The sequence below is a fragment of the Bombus terrestris genome, chromosome 9 (assembly GCF_910591885.1).
Source record: "Bombus terrestris chromosome 9, iyBomTerr1.2, whole genome shotgun sequence".
In the NCBI taxonomy this organism is placed as follows: domain Eukaryota; kingdom Metazoa; phylum Arthropoda; class Insecta; order Hymenoptera; family Apidae; genus Bombus; species Bombus terrestris.
Window position 1 is genome coordinate 7,413,046 of NC_063277.1, and position 23,798 is coordinate 7,436,843.

The 23,798-nt window shown below is 37.4% G+C and overlaps 1 protein-coding gene across 6 annotated transcripts in view; it reads right to left on the reverse strand.

Moving 5' to 3' along the window:
- The window catches only part of LOC100649582 (homeobox protein cut), a 168,575-nt gene that overhangs the window by 12,288 nt on the left and 132,489 nt on the right, over window positions 1-23,798 (reverse strand). For all 6 annotated transcript variants that reach the window (XM_048408597.1, XM_048408595.1, XM_048408599.1 and 3 more), the window contains 2 exons: window positions 16,040-16,358; window positions 12,886-14,118 (listed from right to left, as the gene is read on the reverse strand). In XM_048408597.1, coding sequence (XP_048264554.1) covers window positions 12,886-14,118; window positions 16,040-16,358 — 1,552 coding nt within the window. The remainder of the gene's footprint in view (window positions 1-12,885; window positions 14,119-16,039; window positions 16,359-23,798) is intronic.

Sequence of the window (23,798 nt, forward strand, 5' to 3'; positions counted from 1 at the left end):
TTTTCCACATTTACCCAGAAACGTATCGATTATCCAAAAACGATCTACGTTTCACCGTTTTTAAAAACATCCATTTCATAGAAACATTTAATCTATTATTTAGATCTCTGTTAATCAAATCGATCTAAACGGTGCACAGTTTCAGTAGCAAGTTCGTCGATGAAATAAAATACCTTTGACATCTGTATTTTTTTAACACAAACCGATCTATATCTCACCCCTAAGAAAAAAGAAAATCTGCTTTAATCTCGTATAAATGAATCGGCTCTTATATTATACTTCGCTATCCATAATTTCCATTGTAAATTCGTCGATAAAAAAACAGTTCCTCCTTTGCTTTGTTATTTTCAACAGAAACTGATCTATAATTCACCTCTTTGCAAAAAGATGCCCCTTAATCTCGCCATGTGAACGAAACGAACCTCTCAGTTTCTACACTTTCGATCGTAAATCCGTCTATAACCGAAAATTTCTTTCCCTTTTTATTTATAACAAGAATAAGTACAGTGTCGAATGCGGAACGCAAGAAAGGAAAGATTAATTGGTCATTAAGGTCGGAATGTAGACGGCGATCCAAGAAACCGATGTTGCAGTTATTGCGAGAATATTGGTCGACGGGAAATGTTTCAAGAAATCGACAACGTTGGTGGGTGGAAACATTACAGGGACAATGACGACAGTCGAGGTTCGTTCGGTGCTTGTGAAGAATCGAACGCGACGTGTACACACGATGCTGGTACGTCTGTATTGTCTCGTGATGTTTGAATTCGTGCCAACGGATTTCGACTTATGCCAACCTTCTCTCTGTGCCCATACGACATTTTCGTGGGACAACTGCGGCAACCTCTTAACGAAAGAATCGGCTGTTTACCAGATTGATTGGCAATGGCCATTGAAATTCGATCCGTACATTTTGCGATCTTTCGGCAAATACACTTCCACCTATATTTACAGCTACATTTTGTAGTTGAAACGATCCATTGAAGACGACTGAAGTTTCACTAGCTTCTTTATGTCGTCATCTTTTAGACTTCTCTCTTACAATTCCACAATATTGAGTCGGATAAAGAATAATCGTGCGATTTGTAATTTGTACAAATTGATTGTAAAGTTTCATCAATTATCAAAATTGTTACTGTTATGCCAGGTGATTTAACGGTAGACTGGGGATTTTTCTGCAAATTCGTATTTCCACGGACACAATTGGAACAATAGGAACAATAGGTTAAATTTTGTTTTGCCTATCAAATATTACGTTACGAAGAACAATATGTTCCGGATATTTTACATCTTTGTGTATATTATGTCCATTCTATGCATTTTGGTATCTGCAAATTTCGTAACGTTTCATTAATAATTTCGATTCAATTACATATATCGCAAGGGGTTTCTGATAGCAATTTACATCATTTCCAACGTTTAGTAATAGAAACTGAAAATTCCAATCAGAGTAACATATATATGCAAGTGAATTTTCCATTGAATCTTTGGTTGCAGTTCGCGTTTCGCGTCGCAGAAGAACGAGATACGCTTGCGTCTCGGATATATCGTTGTAACGATGAACAGATCGGTGAAAAACGTGTTTTCAACTTTGTTACCAGCAGAAAAACTTCGCCGAGATAAAAAGAATCCAGGTCGTTATTATGCGCTACTCCTTTTCCTGTAAGCGGACTTTTTGCGGTTTACACTGATGAAATTGACATTATCGTTATCGAACGGAATGGTGATTAACGTATTGCGGTGAGAACAACGATACTTCGTAACATATTACGTATAAAGATTTATCGTGTCCAATTACCACAAAGTTCCTGCATTAATATCTTGTTCCTTACATCACATCTATATTCATAACATCTATATTGGAACGTGCGTCAATATTTTATCAAACTGCGCGTTAAAACGTATTAAAGAAAAATTTCTATTTTACATATATGTAAATACATAAATATCATGATTATCGTTAACGCGATAAATATCTCATAGTTTAATTTTCATCGACGTGTTTGCTCCTGTTCTAAAGCTACATCTACGATATGAATCTACAACATACTTTAAATCTATGAAACTTTTTGTTGATACTGGGTGCATACGGTTCAAAAATATTAATGTTAATTCAGACGAAAGACAATAAGTTTTTCTTTATTGAAAGAGCTAGAAAACATAAATTTATAGAACCACGTAATGACACCCTTTTTACCTTAACAATGAAGAAATTTACAGCAAGAAGAAATCATATGAGAATACTGAAATTTATTTAAAAAAAAAAGACGCTAATAGCATTTAAGAAATTCTTCACGCTTTGATCTGCTTTCACAATTGCTTTACATCAAAGTGGATCAAAGAAACGTCTTTGTTTTTCCTAGGAAAAAGATATTTGGAAGCCAACTTTTCCATTTTTCACTGCTTAAACAACATTCACGTGTCTATCAGAAATTTGTAATTATAGTAATTACATAAATACAATTCCGTGAAAATTGGAGGAAGAGATTTTCTACAGCCCTATTTTCTAATTCACAATGTCTTCGGTGTTAACTTTCTTTTCTTCTCATAACGCGCTGAACGTCGAAGTAGAGCCAGCCTGAGCCAATTAGACAAAGAATAATCTAGGTGTCGCGAGCTCGTTGTTTCCGTTGCGCACGCAGTCTTGCCACCATCGTTTCTCCCGGATGATGAAACGTCACGGTTCGTTCGTTCAGATCGCGCCAAGGCATCAAAGGCTCGTAAGAATCGTCGAAAGAAAGAACAATCGGGCTCTCGTAAGGACAATGGCCAAACCGGATAAGAAATCCATATTACGCTTTACCTTTTATCCTACATTCCACGGAAAATATTTCGTGATAATTACGGTTGCCATAAACAGTAGACAAGCCATGAAATTTGTTTTAAAGCTAATAAATGGCGGTGAACGTTGACAATGGCTGATTACAAAATTTCGGTACAATTTCGTGAGAACCTTTCAACGAATATGACGTACCTTAAGAAACGAAACGATTGTTACGTGGAACGTGTGTTCCCGATTTATGTTCTCGACAACGAGAATTCTTACGCCAGCCGCGATTGTTGGCTGACCCGTGGAAAGTACACGTGTCTATGAGGTCGATAGGAATCAGAAACGATGAAAAATAGGTTCTCGAGAACTGGCGTCTGCTAGTCCTTGTATTTTTGGACTGCGAACAATGGTGTCTTGGTTGAGAGAGGAGAATAGAATAGCTTGGATATCGATGGGAACTCGGGTTAAGGTTCTTCAATGATTGCGATTTTCTCTTCTTTAGGATCAAAAATTTAGATTCCTTTGTTCAGATGATTAGATTAAATTCGGAAAACGTTAAGAATGATAGAGGAAATAGAATTCTTTGGACTGTATATAGTATGGTTATTACTGTTATTTTCGTGTAAAAAATTGGAAATTAATTACACGTGTTACAATTACAGTAATAATTATTTCATTAAAGAAATTCATTAGTTATTCAGGAAGGAGATCTAAGACATTGCGAATACACAGTATTGGAGAAGAGGAACGGAAGAATATTTAACGCAGGTTCGAAAAAGAATCCTTGTTTGGAAAACCACGATTTCTTAATTGTATCGCATCCAAGTAAAATAGCAAAGATTTGATCACGAATATAATTTACTTGTACGAAATGAGAATTCATATAATATCGATAATATCTCGAAAACGATATATCTCAAATGTTTCCTGTATTAGTGTTTTCTACTTTAATATCGTCTATGTTTATTATTTTGTTTCGATGTGATGTAATTGAAAAATCATATTTCCTGAAACAAGAATCATTACTTGTTGAATCTGTGGTTTTATTTTGACAATCTAGCCTATACCATAAATTCCTTCGAGTAAATGAAAAAAGAGCTTTTCACGGTTTAAAAATCACGGTTAAAAGAGTTAAAAAGAAATTTCCACAACTGGTAAGGAACGGTCGGGTTGTTTTTCAAGATGCACCTTAAGACCATGCAATTTCCGTGGACTCGAACGACCATAAGGGCAATGCGGTTGTATGAGCGAGGCGTCAGGAGGTGGAAGGATACAACCGGGACAGAAAATCTGATAAAATCGCTATATGAACCAGAGTAGCCTCGCTAATGAACGTAACTCTTTCGCGTTGCGCCGGTTCTACGTGGCTCTTTCTCGCGTACACGCGCAAGATGTGCGTGGCTGCATATAGCGCGTTTAATTGACGGTGAAATACGCGACTGCAAGGCACCGACGGGGGTTCCTTCTTCGAATCGAGCTCCGTAACAACCTCGAGAACGCGTTGTCGAGAACGAAATTCGGAATGGTCGGCCTTGCTCGCGGAAAATCATCGTCCAATATAACTCGGTGTCTGCTCCTAATATATTATGTTCGTGGATATGTAATGTCCAGGCTGCGGATTTGTATGCACTCGTAAGAAATTTGAAAGTGCAAAATTGCACAGAGCGCGGGTAATGTGAGAAAATATATAAAATATCCAAAGTATAGTACTTTCTATGATACTTGGTATGTAATTCATGATCTAGTGATATGTTTCTCTGGTGTTCCAATTTGTCGAGTCAATATTATATAGTAAATTTTCTTATATCTTCAATTGCTACCACAAAATTCTGTCTTCGATTGGGACTACCAGACCGTTTAAATGGATCGTCTTGCTGCGTTTCATAATGCAGATCTTTTCATTATGAATATGTTTATGTCGATTAATGAACATATAAATAAATAGTATATTTATATGTTCTTTTGATACGAGTTTAAACTTTAAAAAATGCAGCAGAATTTTCTAGAAACATAAGAAGATTTTCCAATAAAACAAGAAAACTTTCCAATGGCTTGTTTGTTAAATATAGAAACAGTAGAATGTTTGAGTTGCGGAATGATTAAGTTTGATAGTCGGTATAATGATTTAGTAGAATGTTTGGACTCTGGAACTAATGATTTCTTCAAACATAAAATAATGAAATCAATTAATCATGGTCAATTAATCAGTGGAAATTTTATCGTTAGCCGCTATAAGGTAACTAGCAACAACAGCAAAGGTAATTTATATTTCAAACTCAAACCATTCCAATCAATTATAATTTTCAGTGTTCCTAGGCTTTTTCTGGTCATTGACTTTGATCTAAGAAATTGTCTGTTCGATGAAACTCATTGTCAGAATATTAACTTAAACAGCGAAGATTTAGTTGAATTTTCGTAACTAGTTCGAAGAAACATTATCTCGGCGCAGTAATTAGAGAAAAACCCGGTTTCCAGCGATAAATCGTACGCAATACCGTAGAGACTGGCAGCGATCGAGCCGATCTTGTAACGTTCCGATGCTTTCACGCAATTAAGGAATTAAAGCGTGCTATTAGAAAAAAGTAAATAAGTAAAGAGAGAAAAAAAGACGATCGTCGTATAGTTGTTACTGTACGAGTGAAATTCAAACCGACTTTGAAAACTGATTAGAAAGCGCACACGAGTGAAGCGTGAACGATTCTCGATACCGATATATTTCAGGCAAAAATCATGGTTCTGTTTATGTTAAGGAATTTGAATCATTGACGAATCACGATTCTCTCGAATCTTTCAGCTCTTTTATTCGTAGTCAACTCCTACGCAATCGGATTTCGAAATCGCAATCGCGCACTCTGATAACATTATCTCTACCGGATTGGGTCAATGAACGTTACGATCGAGCGTTTTAATTAATACTTGTTTCAGTTTCAGACCTTATATAGAAAACAATTTCCAAGAATTGAGTATCTTTCTCTAAAAATTTTTCAGAAGAAGAAGGTACCTATCTTTTTTCTCCTAATATTTTTTCTTTTTATAAATGATGGAACTTATTTCTTGGTTTGTTTCGAACTTGATAATTCTCTTTACTCGCGCTTTTCAAGTATTTGATTTAGTTAGGATTTACAATTTTCTGAATCTAAAAATATCGTTGTATCTTGTTCTTAAGAGTTTGAAGAAGAAATTAAATTGGCCCATGTAAAATTAATAGTAGATTAAATAGTCTAAATAAGGTAAGATGTATTTTAAGTCTTCATTTATATTTCCAACATTTTTCACGATATTTTTTCCAAAATTAAGCTTATGTAAGAAAACCACACGGATATTTTGATTACCTAGAATACAAGAATAGAGTAGAAGATTTTATATTTTCTCTGATGGCGTAGATTATAATCGTTGGCGGGGCAAAATTTAATTAGTATCGATTAACCAATATGAAATTTCGAAGAAACATTTCATATAACGGATATAGAAGAATAGATATATTGTTAGAATATTATTTTCAGTATAGCAAATAGGATTTTATTAACATTGAATCTTATTTTAGAAATATTTGTTCCTTCTTCCTGCGAATCCGATCGGCCAACTTAAAAATCAAAACTTCAATGGTGCACTGGTTTCCTGTGTTTTACATCTCATTTATTTACGCGGTCTCGCGGCGAAGAGGAAATAACAAGCATATTTCAAGCCGTGCAGTAGAACAACTTTACAATTATAATCGTACAATTAGAGTCCTATGACCGTGGTGATGCATATCCGCATTTCGATAAACGGATCACGCTCTAAAGGGTAACTGAATTAAAAAGAATTCTAGTGATTTCAGATAGTTCGGGCAACGAACGTTGTCAGTATTAAAACCGGCTGAATAATGAATCGACATCAAAGCAAAGAGTGAAATAAAACAGATAAACGGTACATCGATAATTTCATTGTTTTTCCGTAAAAATGATAAATGTCGTGATCGAAACGTATTGGAAAAATTTCATTAATCGACCTTTTAATCGACTCTTCTTTATTTTTAATCAAAAGATAAAACGGTAGAGCAGTTAATAATCCTCGTACATAAACGATTTTTAGAGTTTAATCTTCACGTAATATTTTATAAATTTTTATAATTTTTCAAGTTCGATGTTTATAGATTAATTGTTTGTAAATATTTCTCTTCTCTTGATATTTACTCTATAATTTTTGTAGATTTATATCTACAGAACAATCATTCGTAGCTTTATTCGTTGTGCTTATATATTTTTGTATATTTGTGATGTAGAATAGAAACATAATGAAACACTCATTTTGAAGCAACTGAAGTAACTAAAAAGATATATATAGGTATATATAACGAACATAGAAAAAGTGGTTCTCGAGATCTCAGAAAAAAATCTTTATCAAAGAATTTCTACTAAATTCGTGTCAAGAGTTTGATTTAACAAGTCTTATGAGACGATCTAATATATAAGCCGAGAAGTTGACGGGAGATTAGCGCGAGCTGTACCTGAAAGAAAGAAAATCTTTCGATAAACAGCGTTGGACTAGTACCAACTATCTTCATTACGGTAGTCGCGTGGTGCGTTGCTCTTGGACCAGCTTAGATCAATTGTATTGCACCGCTCATGAGCAATAATAAATGATGTCCGAACGCGCTTCGCTGAATAGTGGGCCAAGATCCAGGTATATTTGTCACAGCATTAGTAAAGTTCACGAGATTTTTGCGATACAGTTCAGTAAATATTTATTTATAACTGAAAATATTTGCTCCCAGATGGCGGCTCCTACTTGTAAAATTGTTATTTAACGGTCTACGAAATTAAGAAATTATATTTCTAAATGATTTGTGAAGCATCCAATCTTGATATAATATTTTTCACTCAAATTGTCTAAATTACTTAATGTTTGGTAAGCTTCGAAATAACTACAATTAATGGAACTTTATTAATATACAGGATGCCCTACTCTTTTTCGTAAAATAATGCTAGTATATTTTATATTATAAAGTTAAAAATATAAAATGACAATCGATATACACTTTATTATTTTTATGAATAACATTGAAGTGACCTGTTCTTAAATTATTTCTTTACTCGTATCTTTTCAATCCTACATTATTTGTTCTTAAATTGTTCATTGCCCTCGCAATGATACAATTATGAATGGAAGATAAATATATTTGTATCGTTCAAAACAAACGTTTAATTAATTAATTAATTACGAATATTCCGCATCGACTATCTATTAAAACACGAGTAAGAGGATTAACTAACCGTTGGAAATATTCTTTGTATCAGGCCTTGATTTAAATCCATCAAGAACTTATTTATTGCTTTTAAGTATCGTCTTTTCAAACCGAAATAAAGGCATCGATTTTTGCCCATAAATCACCACCGATTATGGAAGTTTCGAACAATGCCGCAGGTACGTTTATTGAATTGAGAAACAGCCGACGACTCGTCCGTCCGTAGCACAAAGAGCTCGTTGCAACCGTGAACAAGAAGTTGGTGCAATAATTAGCGATTAAAATGTCCGTCGAAGCAGCGATGACGTTACGTTTGTTCAATATCGATGCCACTTATCACATAATATCGATGGTAATTACAATATAATATCGATAAAACCTGGTACGTTTGTTAATCATTCTTTTATTAACGAATGTCTATATTCATCCTTGGTTGAATGAATATTTATGAAAATATTATAAAATCGATTAAAAAAGATGATAGACCGTTCGTCCATGTATCTTAAGTTCTCGATTTCTATAGCTCAAATTCACTTTGAAATACATTTACAATAATTCTTTTTCCTATTTCTACCACACATCTCCTTTATTTCATTATTTCGATGAAAACGAAACAGCTAATATTTTTATAATTTCCTCTCAATAATTTTGTTATGATAGACTTTCTCTATTCACTAGTCCCACAACATTTGACCGAATATTTAAAAACCAACCATAAATTCAACCTCAAATAATGAACGAATATCTCATGAAAAGATTCTTCGGAAGATTCCATTTTTCCTGTTTCAACAAACAAAACATCAACTACCATTCTTTCTCCGATTAATACTAATACCAATTCGGAAATTCAAGGTACCTATGTTACACGTTACAAAGCTTCTCGCTTGTAGTTGTAATTTTACAGACAGCACATGGTCGTTCTACGAGTCCCCATTTTTGTCGCATCGTTTCACCCCTCCCTCTTCCCTTCACCCTTCCGCATGATCCTCTTTCCCTTTTCTTTCTTTCCTGGTATTTCTTTTTTTCCTTTTTTGCCGCGCGATGCACATGATTATCGTTGTCGGCGATTCGACGGAAACCGACAATCCATTGATGCACGACGTCTGCGTCGACCTTTTTCCCTTTCCTCCTGCTGGAACCTCGTCCGGCCGTGCATTTATCCGTGGTTACCGTATATTTTATACGCGGTCGTTTGATATTTCGCGCGTCGGACGCGGATACCCCATTATGGCAACCGTACATCCTCTCCGCGCAGCCATCGGTATTAAATAATATTTACAAAAAGCAAAGGGGAGAACCGATCGACATGGCCGAATGATAGGTGGCCGGCAGAGTTATGGGAGAGGAGGATATGGTTTAATAAGTGAGACGAACAGTGGTTCGACGAACGTGACCTTGTAACGATAAAAAACAAGGGACCATGTATCCCGAAGTGATTCATGTCACCGGGCACCGGCGAAACGCGAATGTTTTATGACGGAACACGGATTTCGACGCGCGTGCACCACCGTCGTAATGAATGTTTGCATTGTTTTCACGCCGACAGATGGACGTTTCGCGGTTTTCGACGCTGGTTCATGGAAAAATATGAAGAATCGCTCCGACGCGTGTAATGCGGCTGGAAGGAACATCCTAATACGGGATCGCGCGGCGAATTTTTCATCCATATTGACACTTTTAGAAGATAAACTGTTTTTGGTAAACGCGAGGATTTTTGTTTTAATTCTCGTACGATGGAGCTTCGAGAAAAAGTTTGGGGAGACGGTGAATTTGTTGAAAAATACTTTTGTGTAATGTAAACTACAAATATTCTTGGGACGTTGAGTGAGAAATTACGATGATGCTTTAAGTTTCAGGAGTTCTGTCGTTTTCTTATTTCCGGTTTCTAATGATGCGCCGTTCTCTACGTGCGTCGAACGCACGACGATTTTTAATTGTTTATTTCGTTAACGAGATTAGGTTAGTTCAGCAAACTGGTTGAGAAGAGCGAGGAAAAGAATGGACACTTTTTAACGAACAAACGATGAAACTTATACAATGATCCAACATAAGGGTAAGATATTTGAAGTATACCTATAGATTTATATTATGGGATTAAGCAATAATTATTTGGAATCGTTGAAACGGTATAAAACCAAATGTTTTAAAAATGGAGAATGATGAAAATTAATTCTGGTATCTATATAGAACATATATTATATCCTACATTAGAATACGATAGTGTTAGGGCAATAATATTCACTTGGATTTGTTTCTCTATTATTACAATAGCTTATATTACATCGACACATACGTTGCTGCTAAAATACGCTAATACATCCAGATATTGCTATCTTTATAGCCTTAATTACTGGAAATTATTAGTCCATTTTCAAAATCTTCGATCTGATTGTGGAAACACGTGAGACAGTTTATCGTTTTGTCTCGATAGCAAGCAATTAGTAGGTTGGATCGGATCGAAACGCGGGGAGAATGCGTTCCACAGCGATTCTGCGATCCCTCGGTAATCTGGCGAAAGTGTAAATTACCTTTTGCGATAAATGCAGCGGTACCTAGAACGTCTATCCTCTCTCTTGGATCCTGTTTCCATTCGTTCCCCTCTCTCATTCTCCTTTCTCTCCAGGAGCCCTTTATGTATTGCACCCTTGCCTAGAAGTCATCCCCAGTTTCCTACTCCCAAGAGCTATTAGTCTAAACAATATGGCTGCCAAACGCAGCGAACAATCGATAGCGAAGCATGGTGCGTCAACTGGCTGTATAATTGAATTAAGACTATTAAAGACGAAATCGAACGTCATCTTCCAACTGTTTTGCGTAACACCTGTCATCCTTAGGTGTTATGCCATCAACCTTTGTCGAACTAAGTAAGACCGTCGCCTAATAGCGTACTATTGATCTTTTCAAGTGGTTCTATGGAATTAATTGCGTCATAAGGTGATCAGTTTATGACGATCGTGAAATTGATTTTGATAGTGAAATAGTTTTAAATCGCAATAAATTAGAATGATTCGTGTGGGCATTAGTTTGAGTATTTTATTTTATCTTTGATAGGTAATATAGATAATTAATCGTAATTGAAATTAAATTTGTTCATAGAATCACATAGTAAGATCCGCGATAAAGATTTTTAGAAGAATATGCGAATGGTCTAAGCAACTTTTAATTATAGCGTAAAGTCGTAAATATGAATGAAACAATTCTCAAATCAGTAGATAATTATTTTTACTTACGTAACCTTCTTCAATTTGTAAACCATGATAAAATAACGATAAACGATGACGTTCGAAAGTGTTTTACGTAATATATTAACCTTCACATTGTAATATCATGAAAAACATTTTCGTTCGGTTGTAAAAGATTCTATCACTCTCAACACTGATATATTATTATTATAGTTGTGTAATATTTGGTCGAGAAATGCCTATTGCAGTTCAATTTCAGCACGTGGTCCTCCGTAGAGGCGAAACAGCCTGTTGCGCAGTACCCTATAACGCCAAGATGCTTCGAATACCTGTAAATATCTTAAGATGCCTCCCTGTTGACTATTTTAAGTAATCCTTCTGAATAAAAGTACCTGGCTTATATTCGTACCCTTTATCGAATTCGACAATCACATAAATAGATAGCGTTATTTTTAACATTATCTCTTAAACTCGATGAAAGGTCATGATCCACGTAGATACGTCATAGACTACAAGTATTTGGACACTTGGCACGATTTGATTAGAAAATTTATATAGCTTTATGGTTTCGCAGTTTGATTTTAACACTAGCTTTAGCTTCGATTTTTCAATAAGAGTCATCAAATATGAACTACGTACAATGTTTCAATATTTTTAAATATTTTGTGTTATAGCAACGAATAGCTGAGGATTATTTAAATACCTATTAAAAAATCATAAACTAAAGGGCCAATATGATTTACCAGATATAAAATCAAAGATCAAAATTATTATATCAAAGAGTTTCATTCGAAGTATATTCTCATATATTCGCAATAATGTGGAAGTATTTATTATAAATGCTTATGAACGATAGTGAATATGAAAACACGACAAAATTGTAACTGATTTTTTATTTTATCTGCAGAGTTTCTTGAAACGAGGAGTGAAAGCTCACGACGTCACCAACGCATGTGCTACCACGACAATTGTTTCTCTATCTTTCATCGAGGGGGATGCGACCTCCGGTTCAAGGGTTATACGTGTCCTTATTCCACGGTGAAGTTAGACCAAGTAGAGATACCATTAACACCCGTATTAGACAGCCGAAATAAAAATAGTTAACTGACAGTTTGATGGTTAGTGGTTCGGCAGAACAGATTATTGGCAGTGCGAGGCAGAAAAGATTTCGTAGGAGTCAAACGTTCAATTGTCAGCGGCGAAGCTGGAACGAGCCATTTATAGATCACTGGTGAAATCATCAACAGGTTAAGCCATTTTGAACTATCTTTATCTCGCGATAATCCATAAAGCAATTCATATACATCTTCATCCATTGTGTCGCCAAACTTGTTGATGATCACCGTTCCCAACAATCAAAGAACAAACGGAAGCAATTACTCGTATCCTCTGATGTGACAGGCGATCCGGCATCTGTAGCCTGTTTCTACGACTTCCGGGATTCTTTGATCGAAGATCTGATCAGCCATGTTACCAGAAGCGTGTACACCACATGTATAACACGTATAATGTATCTTTATCCAAAGTCTGGAATTAGGAGCACGAAACACGTAACCTCTAACGATCCTGTCTTCTGGCAGATGTCTGATCTTCACCATTTGATAGAAGTACGCGCACATATTGTACACATATGCGTGTCCAGAGAAAACAACAAAAACGGGGAAAACTGGAGAGACAGAGCTGTCGTACAGTTCACAGGTACTCACCTTTCTTGGGTATCAGAGATTTAAGCAGCATTACAGCGTTTTCGTCGCACGCCCAGCCGTGCATCTTCCTGTAGCTATCGCGACCTTTTTCCGTCAGCTTGTCCCAAGGCTTCGGTTTGCTTAGCAACTCGCTGACGGTTCCTTGGCTGAGGCCGAGCACATACTTGGCAAACAGCCTTTGACCGATGTTGTGTATCGACAGCAGCTCCCTGACCCTCCTGGCTATGTGCAGCGTGTCTAGATTCTGCGAGGCGTACTTGTCCATGTTGTACCGTAGCATCTCTTGTAGCCTAGCCTCCATAGGGTCGCCCTTTGGGATGAGCGATTCACCCAATCTTCCAGCCATTCCAGCAGCACCGAATTCGTCGCTGAATCGAAACGGATGCGTCCTATCGTCGAACCGAAACGGGCTCTTCAGTGTGTCCAGCACACTCAGACCTCCGATGTTGTTGTTCGCTAGATGGTGGCTGTTATTGTTATTGTGGCAGGATTCCTGGTCTGCTGGGCTCTTAGGTGGTGGTGCCGTTGAAACGGCGGGTGTCACGCTTCCACCGTTCACGGAAGCGGAGGAGGTGGTTGTCTCGACCATCGACGTCGGCGGTTGAAAGCTCGGCGGTGATGTTAACGCGGTAGTAGAAGATGGGGTAGGTGGCGCGGGTGTTTCGTGTCCGGACACCGGGGTCGGTGCCTTCTCGGCGTCAAGGCAACTCAATGGAGTGGTTCCTAACGGGGTGTTCGACTTGGCTGGCGTATTAGAGCTGGATGATGGATCCGTTGGCGATGGAAGATGATTTAGACTACTGCTAGTGGTCGGTGGGTGTAAACCGATCAGTGGTTGAGCTTGCTGTAATTGTTGCTGCTGCTGTTGCGACAATTGACTTAACGAAGTCGTCTGTTGCTGCTGCTGCTGATGTTGTTGTTGTTGCTGTTGTTGTTGCTGCTGCTGCTGTTGGTTCATGATGGACCTCTCCAACGTCCGCCTCCAGTTTGCGACGATCTCTTCGCCGAGGAAGGAGCCGAAGGTCTCAACGTTTTGCAGAGGAGGTGGGAAGAGGAGACTGGATGTCGTTGAGGTGGCCGAAGATGGTGTCGGAGTGGAACGCGGAGGTAGGGAGACTGCTGCTGGGGGCGGTGGCGGTGGTTGCTGGGAGGACACGTGGGACGAAGGCGGCACACCTCCGACCCCGTGGGGTGAGGCGGTTGAGGCGCGCTGCAGGGGTGACGATAGTCCACCTGCAACCACCAAAAACACAAGGGGCCGCGTCAACACGAGCTCACACACGCAACCTAGATGTGACAGTCAAGCTTAGAACGGTTCCGCGAATACCGGACTCGAAATTTCTTACTCGAACTCGTTATTTAACTCGGAGATCACAAACTCTGATATCACCGATCATTTCTTTCTCTTTTCTCGCGTCGTCTGTTGTAACAAACTGGTCATCCTAAGTTTTTCGGTAGTTTCCTGGACGATAGACGACGGACCGAGACTCTCTTTTTCGACGCTTCGTCGCGTGGTCCACGTACGCATACAAACGAGGAACAACGTGGCCCAACGAGAGGAAAAGTGTCGCGTGTCAGTGAAAATTGGATTTTACTTATCCCTCTTAATTCTTACATTCCACTTTCTATTACTATCATCGTCAAAAGAAATCTTATCTTCTCTTATCTTGTGACTGTACTTTCTCGAGCTTTCTCGCAATCAACGAAGAAACATTTCTAATTCTAAACGTCTCTCTTTTTTACTTTTCGCCGAAGGAAAGAAAAAACTTGCTCCTTTTCAAGGGATTTCGAAAAAGTCGCGAGAGTTTGGAGTGGGTGGTAACGCGTCGTGAGGAAGCCGAAAACGAAGCAGTCGTGTATCCCTCTCTAGCACGTTCGCGCGGCTTCTCTCTCGCTCTGTCGTTCTTTGTTCGTTCCCGATCGATTCGGTATAATAAAGTTTGCTTCGCGGAACAATGCTTTGACCCGGGCAGATATCGTATCCCGAACGCATGTACCGTCCAGAAATTTGCGTGTACGAGGTTTACGTTTCCCAGCGTGCAGATGCTCGTGGTTTGGGGGCTAGGTCTCCGGTTGACGTATGTAAGCTGGACTTGAGGTTGGATGAATCGGAGATGTCCGATGGTGTTTTGGTAAGGATCGCGGATTCATTTATGGAGAATATACATGTATGTAATATCGTGCTGGTATCGTCGATTACGTTAGTACCATCTACAACGGCGCGTTGATTCACGCACCACAGCGAGAGAGTAGCTCGAAAAATGTGCAATCTAAGCGGTAGAGGATATCCCGGAGAAAATAGGCTTGAGAACGAAAGAGACAGCGTTTCGAAGAAAGAAAAAGATACAGAGATATAAGAGTGTAAGGAAAGAAAAGGATATAGGAAGTAGAGATACGAAGAAAAAGACGGAAGCACGGTAGCGACAGAGAAAGTAAATAGAGAAAAAGTGATAAAACAGAGCCATGATAATGGAACATTGTAGGGGTAAGAGAGAAATAAGTTAAATAGGAGAAAGAAAGAGAGAGACAGAGATTAGAGGAGGATGGATAGAGATGAAAAGAGTTAAAAAAGAAGTGCGAACACAATGGCAAGCAAGAGTTATTTTGTTGTTCCTTTTCTCTCGGTAAGCTCCTTCAGTCATCCCTCGTTCTTTATAGAAGCGTCCGCGTTGCGTGACTCGTGTCCTTTTTGTACTGTTATATACGATACTGAGCCCTTCGACGTAGCCTCGAAGAGAGAGAGAGTCGGGGAATCGAAGACCAGAACACTTTAGCACAGGAATTAGTAGCAGTGATACTATTATACATAGAATGATTTTCTCAACTATTCTCAGTTATCTCGTATATGTAATGCTGCACATGCATGTGACCGCATTTATATACCGCTAGAATATGAAATCTAGATTCTCTGCAATCAGAATCTTTGCAGATGTTAAAACAAGTGTCTCTAAAAATTCCTGATCTAAAGCAGACGCGATAATTTTTCTTTCAAACAATCGTTTCAAATCTTTTGCCAAATTTTTATAAAGATTAACCTAACGTTGGTGATATTCCAAGTACAAAAAAAAAAAAAAAGAGAAGCGAGTCGATGGATTCCTGAATGTTATGTATACGAAGTAACGATTTTGGGAATGTGATCGATGGTTGGACTTACCGAGCGCGTCCGGAGTATTGGATGGTTTCAAGCTCTCGGTTTGCTGAAGCGCCTTCGAGCGTTCCATTAGAAGGTGCTCCAAGCTCTTGCCAGGTTCACCGGTTGGTATCTGTGAGAGATCGACCGACCTTAGTGCGTTTATCTCGCGTTTTAGGTCGTCATAGTCCCTCTGTCGTTCTAGTTTGCTCTCTAGTCTGTTGATGTGCTGTCTGCGCGCCTCGAGTTCTTCCTCGAGCCGCGCCGTCGCCTGTGCGCTCGTCTCTTGAAGACGCTGCAGGCTCTGCTGTAACCTGGACACTTCCTCGACCAGCTGACTGATCTGAAAGCAAACGTTTGTTTCGTTGATGAGATTCTTCTTTGAATCGATTATCGTCTCTAGTGAATTAAGAATCGAATTTCCTTCTTTCTATGGAATATGATTACAGTATATGTTACAATATTAAAAATGTGACGTCTTTATGGTACAATGACATAATCAAAAAATAATACGAACATTAGGGTATGATTTGGTATTAGTTCGAAATGACTGATATTTTATATCAGTTGTCTTGTACTATTTATTAATTAACAATGTGTGTTCAAAGCGCGTTTCGCATATTTTGTTTAGTAGAAAAGGTGAGTATAAAATTTTTGATAACGAACTTTATCTTCTATTCGGTTTCTTAACGTGTACTTTAATTTGTGAAACAGATTGTTAAATCAGATTTCTTTGTTACTTACTAATACTACGAAATGTAACCCACGAAAGACAATGAGCGCTATTCATTTGTTTAGTAGTAAACCAATGAGACATAGATATTTGCTTTGAATATGTAAAAAATGTCCTACTTTCATCAAAGTAGTGTGCCTCATCTATATTATTCATTTATGATTTCTTTTCCTTAACGGTATACAAAAAAAAGAAACAAGTGTTTTTTATTGTACGAAAACGTTAGATGAAACCTATTGTCGCATTTCTACTTTAACAACCACTATAAATAAAATAAACAAGAAATTATCTATAAAAATCTTCTAAAATAAAAATTCTCGATTGTCAGTAGAAAGTTTGACGAATTTACTAATTAATTTACGGATGCGTCGATAAAATGGGGGACTCGTATCGTGGTTAATTGTATAAAGTATCATCGTATCGCGTTACTAGTATTGCTGGCTCGCCCAGTGGTGCTCGCCAATCGGTATACCTGTTCCCAGTTGTCATGAAGCGAACATGAACGTAATTACATTACCATCGATACAAATATAGAATCACATTCACGGAATCCAGCCCAGCCGCTCCTTTCTACCCCTTGAATCAGTACGGTCCGCTTCGGGGGCCGTTTATCAGCGAGTAAGAAGCTTAGCAGGAGCTCTTTATTAATTTTATCGAATCGATTGTACCGAATCGATATCGGCCGCTTACCGAACAGGAACTTTAAATCTCGCCGAGTCTCAATGTAATTATTGTTGGATTAAATTACGCCTAAATCGTCTAGCTTTTCCGTGTCGTGTCACTTTCCAAAGAAATCAGTATATTTAATTTGTATTTTATTTTTTTTTTTTATTTGTTATATTTCATTTTGTATGGAATTGAATGTTTCGGTTACTTTTTGCCTTGCGTCGTAACGCGTTGCTTTTTTAATGAATGAAGCTTTGCCTAACGAAAGCTTCCATTCTGTCGCTTATCCCGAACCATTAACCTATTAATCAAATCACTCTTTAATCACAACTGTTTATAATCACCTTGATTGAAAATTAATAAACAATCTTAATTAAATCAATGGCTGTGTTTATTTTTTATCGATGGTAGTGTAAATACGACATAATTTATTTTTGTATCTAATGAAAAAAAGAATAGAAATTCATAAAAAATAAATTGCTAGTTTAGGAAATAGAAATCTCAAAACGTTGGATTGCTAATCTAAGTTAAATAATCTTCTTCGACTAATGGGTCATCGTCTCGCGTTACGTTAAAGGAATCGTGTTATGAGTAATTCTGAACATTTTGTATGTTCATATATAATTGAGTTGATGTAACAAGAATTTTGCAAAAAGATATATGGAACGAAGGTTGTGGTATCGATTAGTCGGATAAAACATCGCCGTCTATGAGAATTTATCCCGTAATTGTAGAATAATACGGACATCTAGCGGGGTAGTCGAGTCGCGCATCAATAACGAAAGTATTATTATTCCGCCCCCTTGGAAAGTAATCAATTGCATGAGAATTCGAGTCCCATCTAGCTGTTTCATTCGGCTCCGTATGAATAGGTACAATGAATACGTGTTGGAAAATGCGATCAGGAAGAAAGGGTGCAACGAGAAGGGGAGATGAAGAAAAAGAATGGTGTGGAGAGAGAGACAGGGGCAAACAGGCAAAAAGGAGAATGAATAGCAGATCAGGTGGAGAAACAAAGGGAAAGAGAGAGAGGAAAAGGGAGCAAGAACCAGGGGACAGGCTTAGAGACACACATTGGCTAAAAAAAAAGGAGATTAAAACAACGATTAAAATGCAGTAGATTTAAACAAAACAAGAAAGAAATGAAAAGAGGAGGATAGAATATTTGATGAAATTGAGAGAAGAATATTAGCAGACGATTACGAAGTCTGAATATTCTGAAAGGACCAGAGAAATGCTTATCGTGAATGCATAATTAAGAAAGCATGATGAATTTATATTGAAATATTAGAATCGTCATAATGTTATAATATTAAAATCGTTGTAATAAAAATAAATAATTAGAATGTTAAAATCGTTGTAGTAATAATTGTTCTTCATTGTCTATTGATCCTATGTCACTAATAATTTCTGATGGCTGTCATCGATTAATCTATCGTCACGGAATGCCTTCTTCTATTATCATGCTTTCGTGTGAGTGTGTGTGTGTCATCTTTCCGAAAGAAAATTATTGAAAATTTTCAGTATTTGTAATGTCAACAAACATCACGTTACGAATCAACATACTATAAATTTAAAACTGCATCATGAGATACTAGGCAACTGCGTAGAAAACAAATGAAGATACGTTTATGTTTCACAATATGTTAATCTTGCTATTTATCGAAGTTTATCAGGAATCATCATTATTGTGTCTGGACTCTGGACAGGGTCGACGAAGGAAAACATGAAATTTGAGAATCGTGAATTTTTGCGGACACTATCGAAACTTGAACCACAAAGCGAAGAACTCACATCGCGGCAAAATTGAGAAATGCTAACACATCAGTTATAAAAACAGCAATTACATAAAAAACCATGAGAATATCGATATCACTAATTTCACACCGCGTCTTCGATGAGATAATGACAATTGGTACAATTTTCTGTTAAAATAGCTTCAATGAAAACGTGAAAGAAAAGGAAGCCACCACATGATCGTGGTAAAACCAATACATCCAGAAACAACAGGAAACAGCCTTATCAGTAGCAACAATTATTCAATTTATATTGTCAAATAAAGAAAGGGACAGTTACAGAAAATAGCCGATGTTTGCTCGTAATCGAACACGACAAAATTCGGTTATGTTAAAGTAGAATTAAAAATAATATTAAATATATTAAAATATTGTATACTATCCTAATAATAAAATTAACAAATAACTAAGTTTAATAATTTATATCTGTAACTATGAAACTTCATCAGCCTACCAGCTATTTTTGAAAGGCTTGCATCTTTAAACCTGTCATGTTCAGTTGTTCTGATTTCCAATTATGTCGCATTAACTTTTCCTTTGTTTAATCAAAAAGTGACATTAAAATCAGAAAACCAAAAAGAAATGCACTTATCATGTTTCTCCCCTGTGATCTTTAATTATCGCAACATTTTTTATTTCTTGCCAAGGTGGATGTCAACGAGGGTAGTTCTTGGGATGAACGGGGCAAACGTGGCACAGCCAAGGTGGTGGGAAAGGGTAGGCAATCACGTCGTGACGCGATCAATTGCGATGAATCGCGAGAGCGCTCGGAACTTTCGAATCGGAACCCATCCACGTGTTACGCGACCAGCTATAGCTCGACGAAAATATCTGTTGCGAGGGTGTGCAAAGGGTAGCCAGGGGTGGAAAGAGCCGGCAGCAGGCGAGAGGGGGACGATTTTAAACCTGAATGCGTTTTGCACGGTGCAACGGGCGATGCGAACGAGATCGTACCAATTGTTTTTCCCCGGTGAGGCATCATCCCTTTTCCGGGGGTTAATTGAGGAGCAAAGCTTCAATTTCGCGGAATTCACGCCTCCGGCATGCATCGACAGGTCTAGCCGATAGAATGAGCTGCGGATTTAAAAAAAAAGCGTCGTTCTTCCTTTTTTATCAACCCTTCTCTTTCCTTTTCTCTCTCTTTTTTTGTTTTCGACGGTGTTTAACAAACAAACATGCCACCCTTTCTCTTTCCTCCTTCCTCTGTACTTTCCTCGTTCCTCTAACGCAGGAAATATAATTATTGGAAACGGATGCATTAAGAGAAAACGCGAATTTGTGTTTGGAAATCGCATTATTCAATGTTACGGTAATTATAGTAGGTGTGAGATTTACAAAAAATTGTAACACTATATGATTAGGTTAATTATAATTGGCTGTTGAAAGTATCATATAATAATTATAAATATATAAAGGTAAAATTTTAGATTATGTTTACATTGAAGCTTTTTGGAATGAACTTTTTTCACCCAGTAAGAAAAATTGTTTTTTTTTATTCGATATGGATAATAGGATTGGTTTTTTTTCAATGATTTTGTAAAGAAAATTCTTTAGTTAATTAGTATAACTTGTTAAAGTAACTTGTTTCATATAGAAAATATAGAAGTAACAATGTTTCATATAGAATTCCTATACAATGTTACAATTTGATTTTCAGTTGTACGTTTTGTATTGTAACTTACGTAATAAACATATTATTGCTTTTAGAGAATGGAAGATGAAAAATTAATTGAACCATCTTATTTTTAATATAGCATTTTAAAGAATCTAATTTTAAAAACACAGCAAACTACCGCGGTATCTAAATACGCGGAACTTTTTATATCTCAGTCAACCCTCTTATCTCATCAAATAAAGGAATTTTTAATGCTTTTGAGAGAAACTAACATAAAATTGAAACAAGAATAACAATTTTATCGTGTTCTATCCAGGAACATCAACTAAAGAAATTAAAAAGTTGATCAAAAATATTACGTTGAAAATGGAAAAGTGCAGTAGGCTGAAAATACTTAAATTCAAGTAATATAAGAAGGTCAAAAAGCCCTAATCAGTATGTCGTATCGCTCTCTTCTGTAAAGAATATTTTTTAAAAGTTAACCATACAATTTCTCCAACTAACTTCTAGTCTCTGGTGGTTATACGAGGTCGAAGGTCTTCGATACAAAGTACTGGTTAGTCTTATCTTTTAGTTTATTTATCAGGGGCAGCTACCTGTCAATTGTCCTCAGCCGCAATCGATATACACGCCTACAGCTTTAAGTTTACTTTAGCCTGCGTTTCGATCACACGGCGACGTGGAATGGGGATGGCGCGGGTTAGAGATAAGTACTTACGCATCGATGTTCTATACACGTGGGGAGGGTTGCGGGCAGACGTGGGGGGTAAGTTCTCGAAGTTGCTCGTAATAATGTCCGCCATTAGCAATGGGGCAGGTTATCGCTTTGCGGGCAAAGCTGAGAGGAAGGACAGCTGGAATTAACAGCGTGTCGATATCGTCGAACTTATCTCCGTGAATGCGACAATCAACCGAACGAATTTTTTTCTCTTGCTCAGGAATCGGAAATAGAATTCTTATCCGGATAATGTGAAAGAAGAGAGGAAGCTGTGTTTGGTGGGAAAGTTCTTAAATGTATTATTGTTAAGTTATTCTATAAGAAGTTTATTGCAAGTTTATTTATTAAGCAACGTGTATTGGAAGAGTTATTTTAATAATATTGCAAGTGATTTATATATTTATATAATATAATATATCATTATAGTTTACAATGTACAGGTATACTGGAAAGCGGAGACATTTGTTGACCAAATTTGTACAATTTTAACGAGACTTTCACGCGTTTGACGAAGAGGACAAAATAAAGATAATGAAGAATGAAACGAGGAAGGAGAATAGTCAAGACGACTATTCTCACATAAACAATAGTTCACATAAACAACAATTCTTACAATAGTGGAACTAAAGATTTTAATAAACTAGTTCATAATAAATAATTGTGTCTTTGTTTAAAATATCAAATTGAATTAAGTAACAAATAAAAAAGATTCAGAAATAAATAGATTAACTCCGGATTAATACAATTCTGGCTGTTTAATTAAATACAAACATTTTCACTTTTACAGCTCTATACTGTATACTAAATACCTTTGATAGTTTGCGTGAAAATAATATTTGAATAACCGATCGACTAACTTTAAATAATTAATTTACTACAGTTCTATACTAGCATCCTTATTTCATCTTCGAATTTCGTTCTGCGCATTAGAAAATGATTCGGCTCATTAAACAAAATGATCTATTATACAGGTTGGAGTTTTAACCAAACAACAATAGCATCGAACAATCGATTGAACCAGCCATTCGGTTTAAAACGCGGTAGAACTGTCACGCTGTGAGAAGTGAATAGCGGTGAATCGTTACTAACAACTTGGCGCCGTTAAATACTCAATTGGCTGGGTCGGCTGCAGACTCGACCGGATCGTCACGCTACTAGAAACTCAATCCAACGAACGCTGCTACTAGAAATTTACTATGCCTTATATACTCCTAGAAATTCAATTAGCCGGCGTGCTGCTAAGGAATTGGTAGATTATCCAGCCATCGCGAAGCTTAATTCGAGCAGTTTGAAACCGGGTTGCCTAAGAACCAGCCAGTATCGATAACATCAACTGCGAGAGTGCCAGAGAGTTCATTCTGTCCGCGAATTCGTAAAATTTAATGTCTCCGAGTGGTTCGTAAAATCCGCGGACACTCGATTGGCCAGGCCAATACGAGTTGCGCTTCCATATTGAATTTCGATCTTGCCCCAGATCTCAGGTTGACCTATGGCATCGCCGCTGAATAGGGATATTTCGCGGACACGGAGATCATAAATTTTTTTTTGTCCCGCTTTTGGATCATTCAATCTGTCTGGCCGATATACCAGCCGGTAATGAAAGATATGAGCACCAAGCCGGTGATACGGTTCCAAGCGAATAAAATCCGGAATCGTATCGTTCGACGTGCTTGAAAAACCGAGAAAAAAGGAAACAAAGATGGGGGCAGACCGACGTCGTAAAGCTTCGATGTGCTCGCTTGAGAAATAAAGCTTATGGTCCAACGTGCATTCATCTTTTGGATAATTCGAGAAAATTCTGACCAATAGTACAAATCATTCGAAGAAATCATAAAAACTTTAAATGAACAGATGAGGAGTTAATCAGGTTTGACGAGGGATAGGGAAACTAGTTTCATAGGGAGGAAAAGAGATTAGGATATGACAACAGCGATTTCTCACCCCTTCTGTTTCTCACCCTTCCGCAGCTTCTCTTCTCTTATTTTTATCAGAGAGGAGGAGATTGTAATCGTTGTGATTCATTGGTCGGACTCTCTGCTTCTCTCTCCTTTCGTGTCTCCTGCGATCCTTTTCGCGAATGCTTTTTTGACAGATCAATCCTTTCTTCCATCCTTTTCGTCTTTTTCTAGAGGAACACTTTTTGTTTTTTGTATTTCGTTGGTTACGAAGGGTATATGTTTCTTTTTACTGACAAATAGGAAGCTATAATTTATTTTGGCTACTCTTGAAAGATAAACAGATTTTACAGCAAAGAA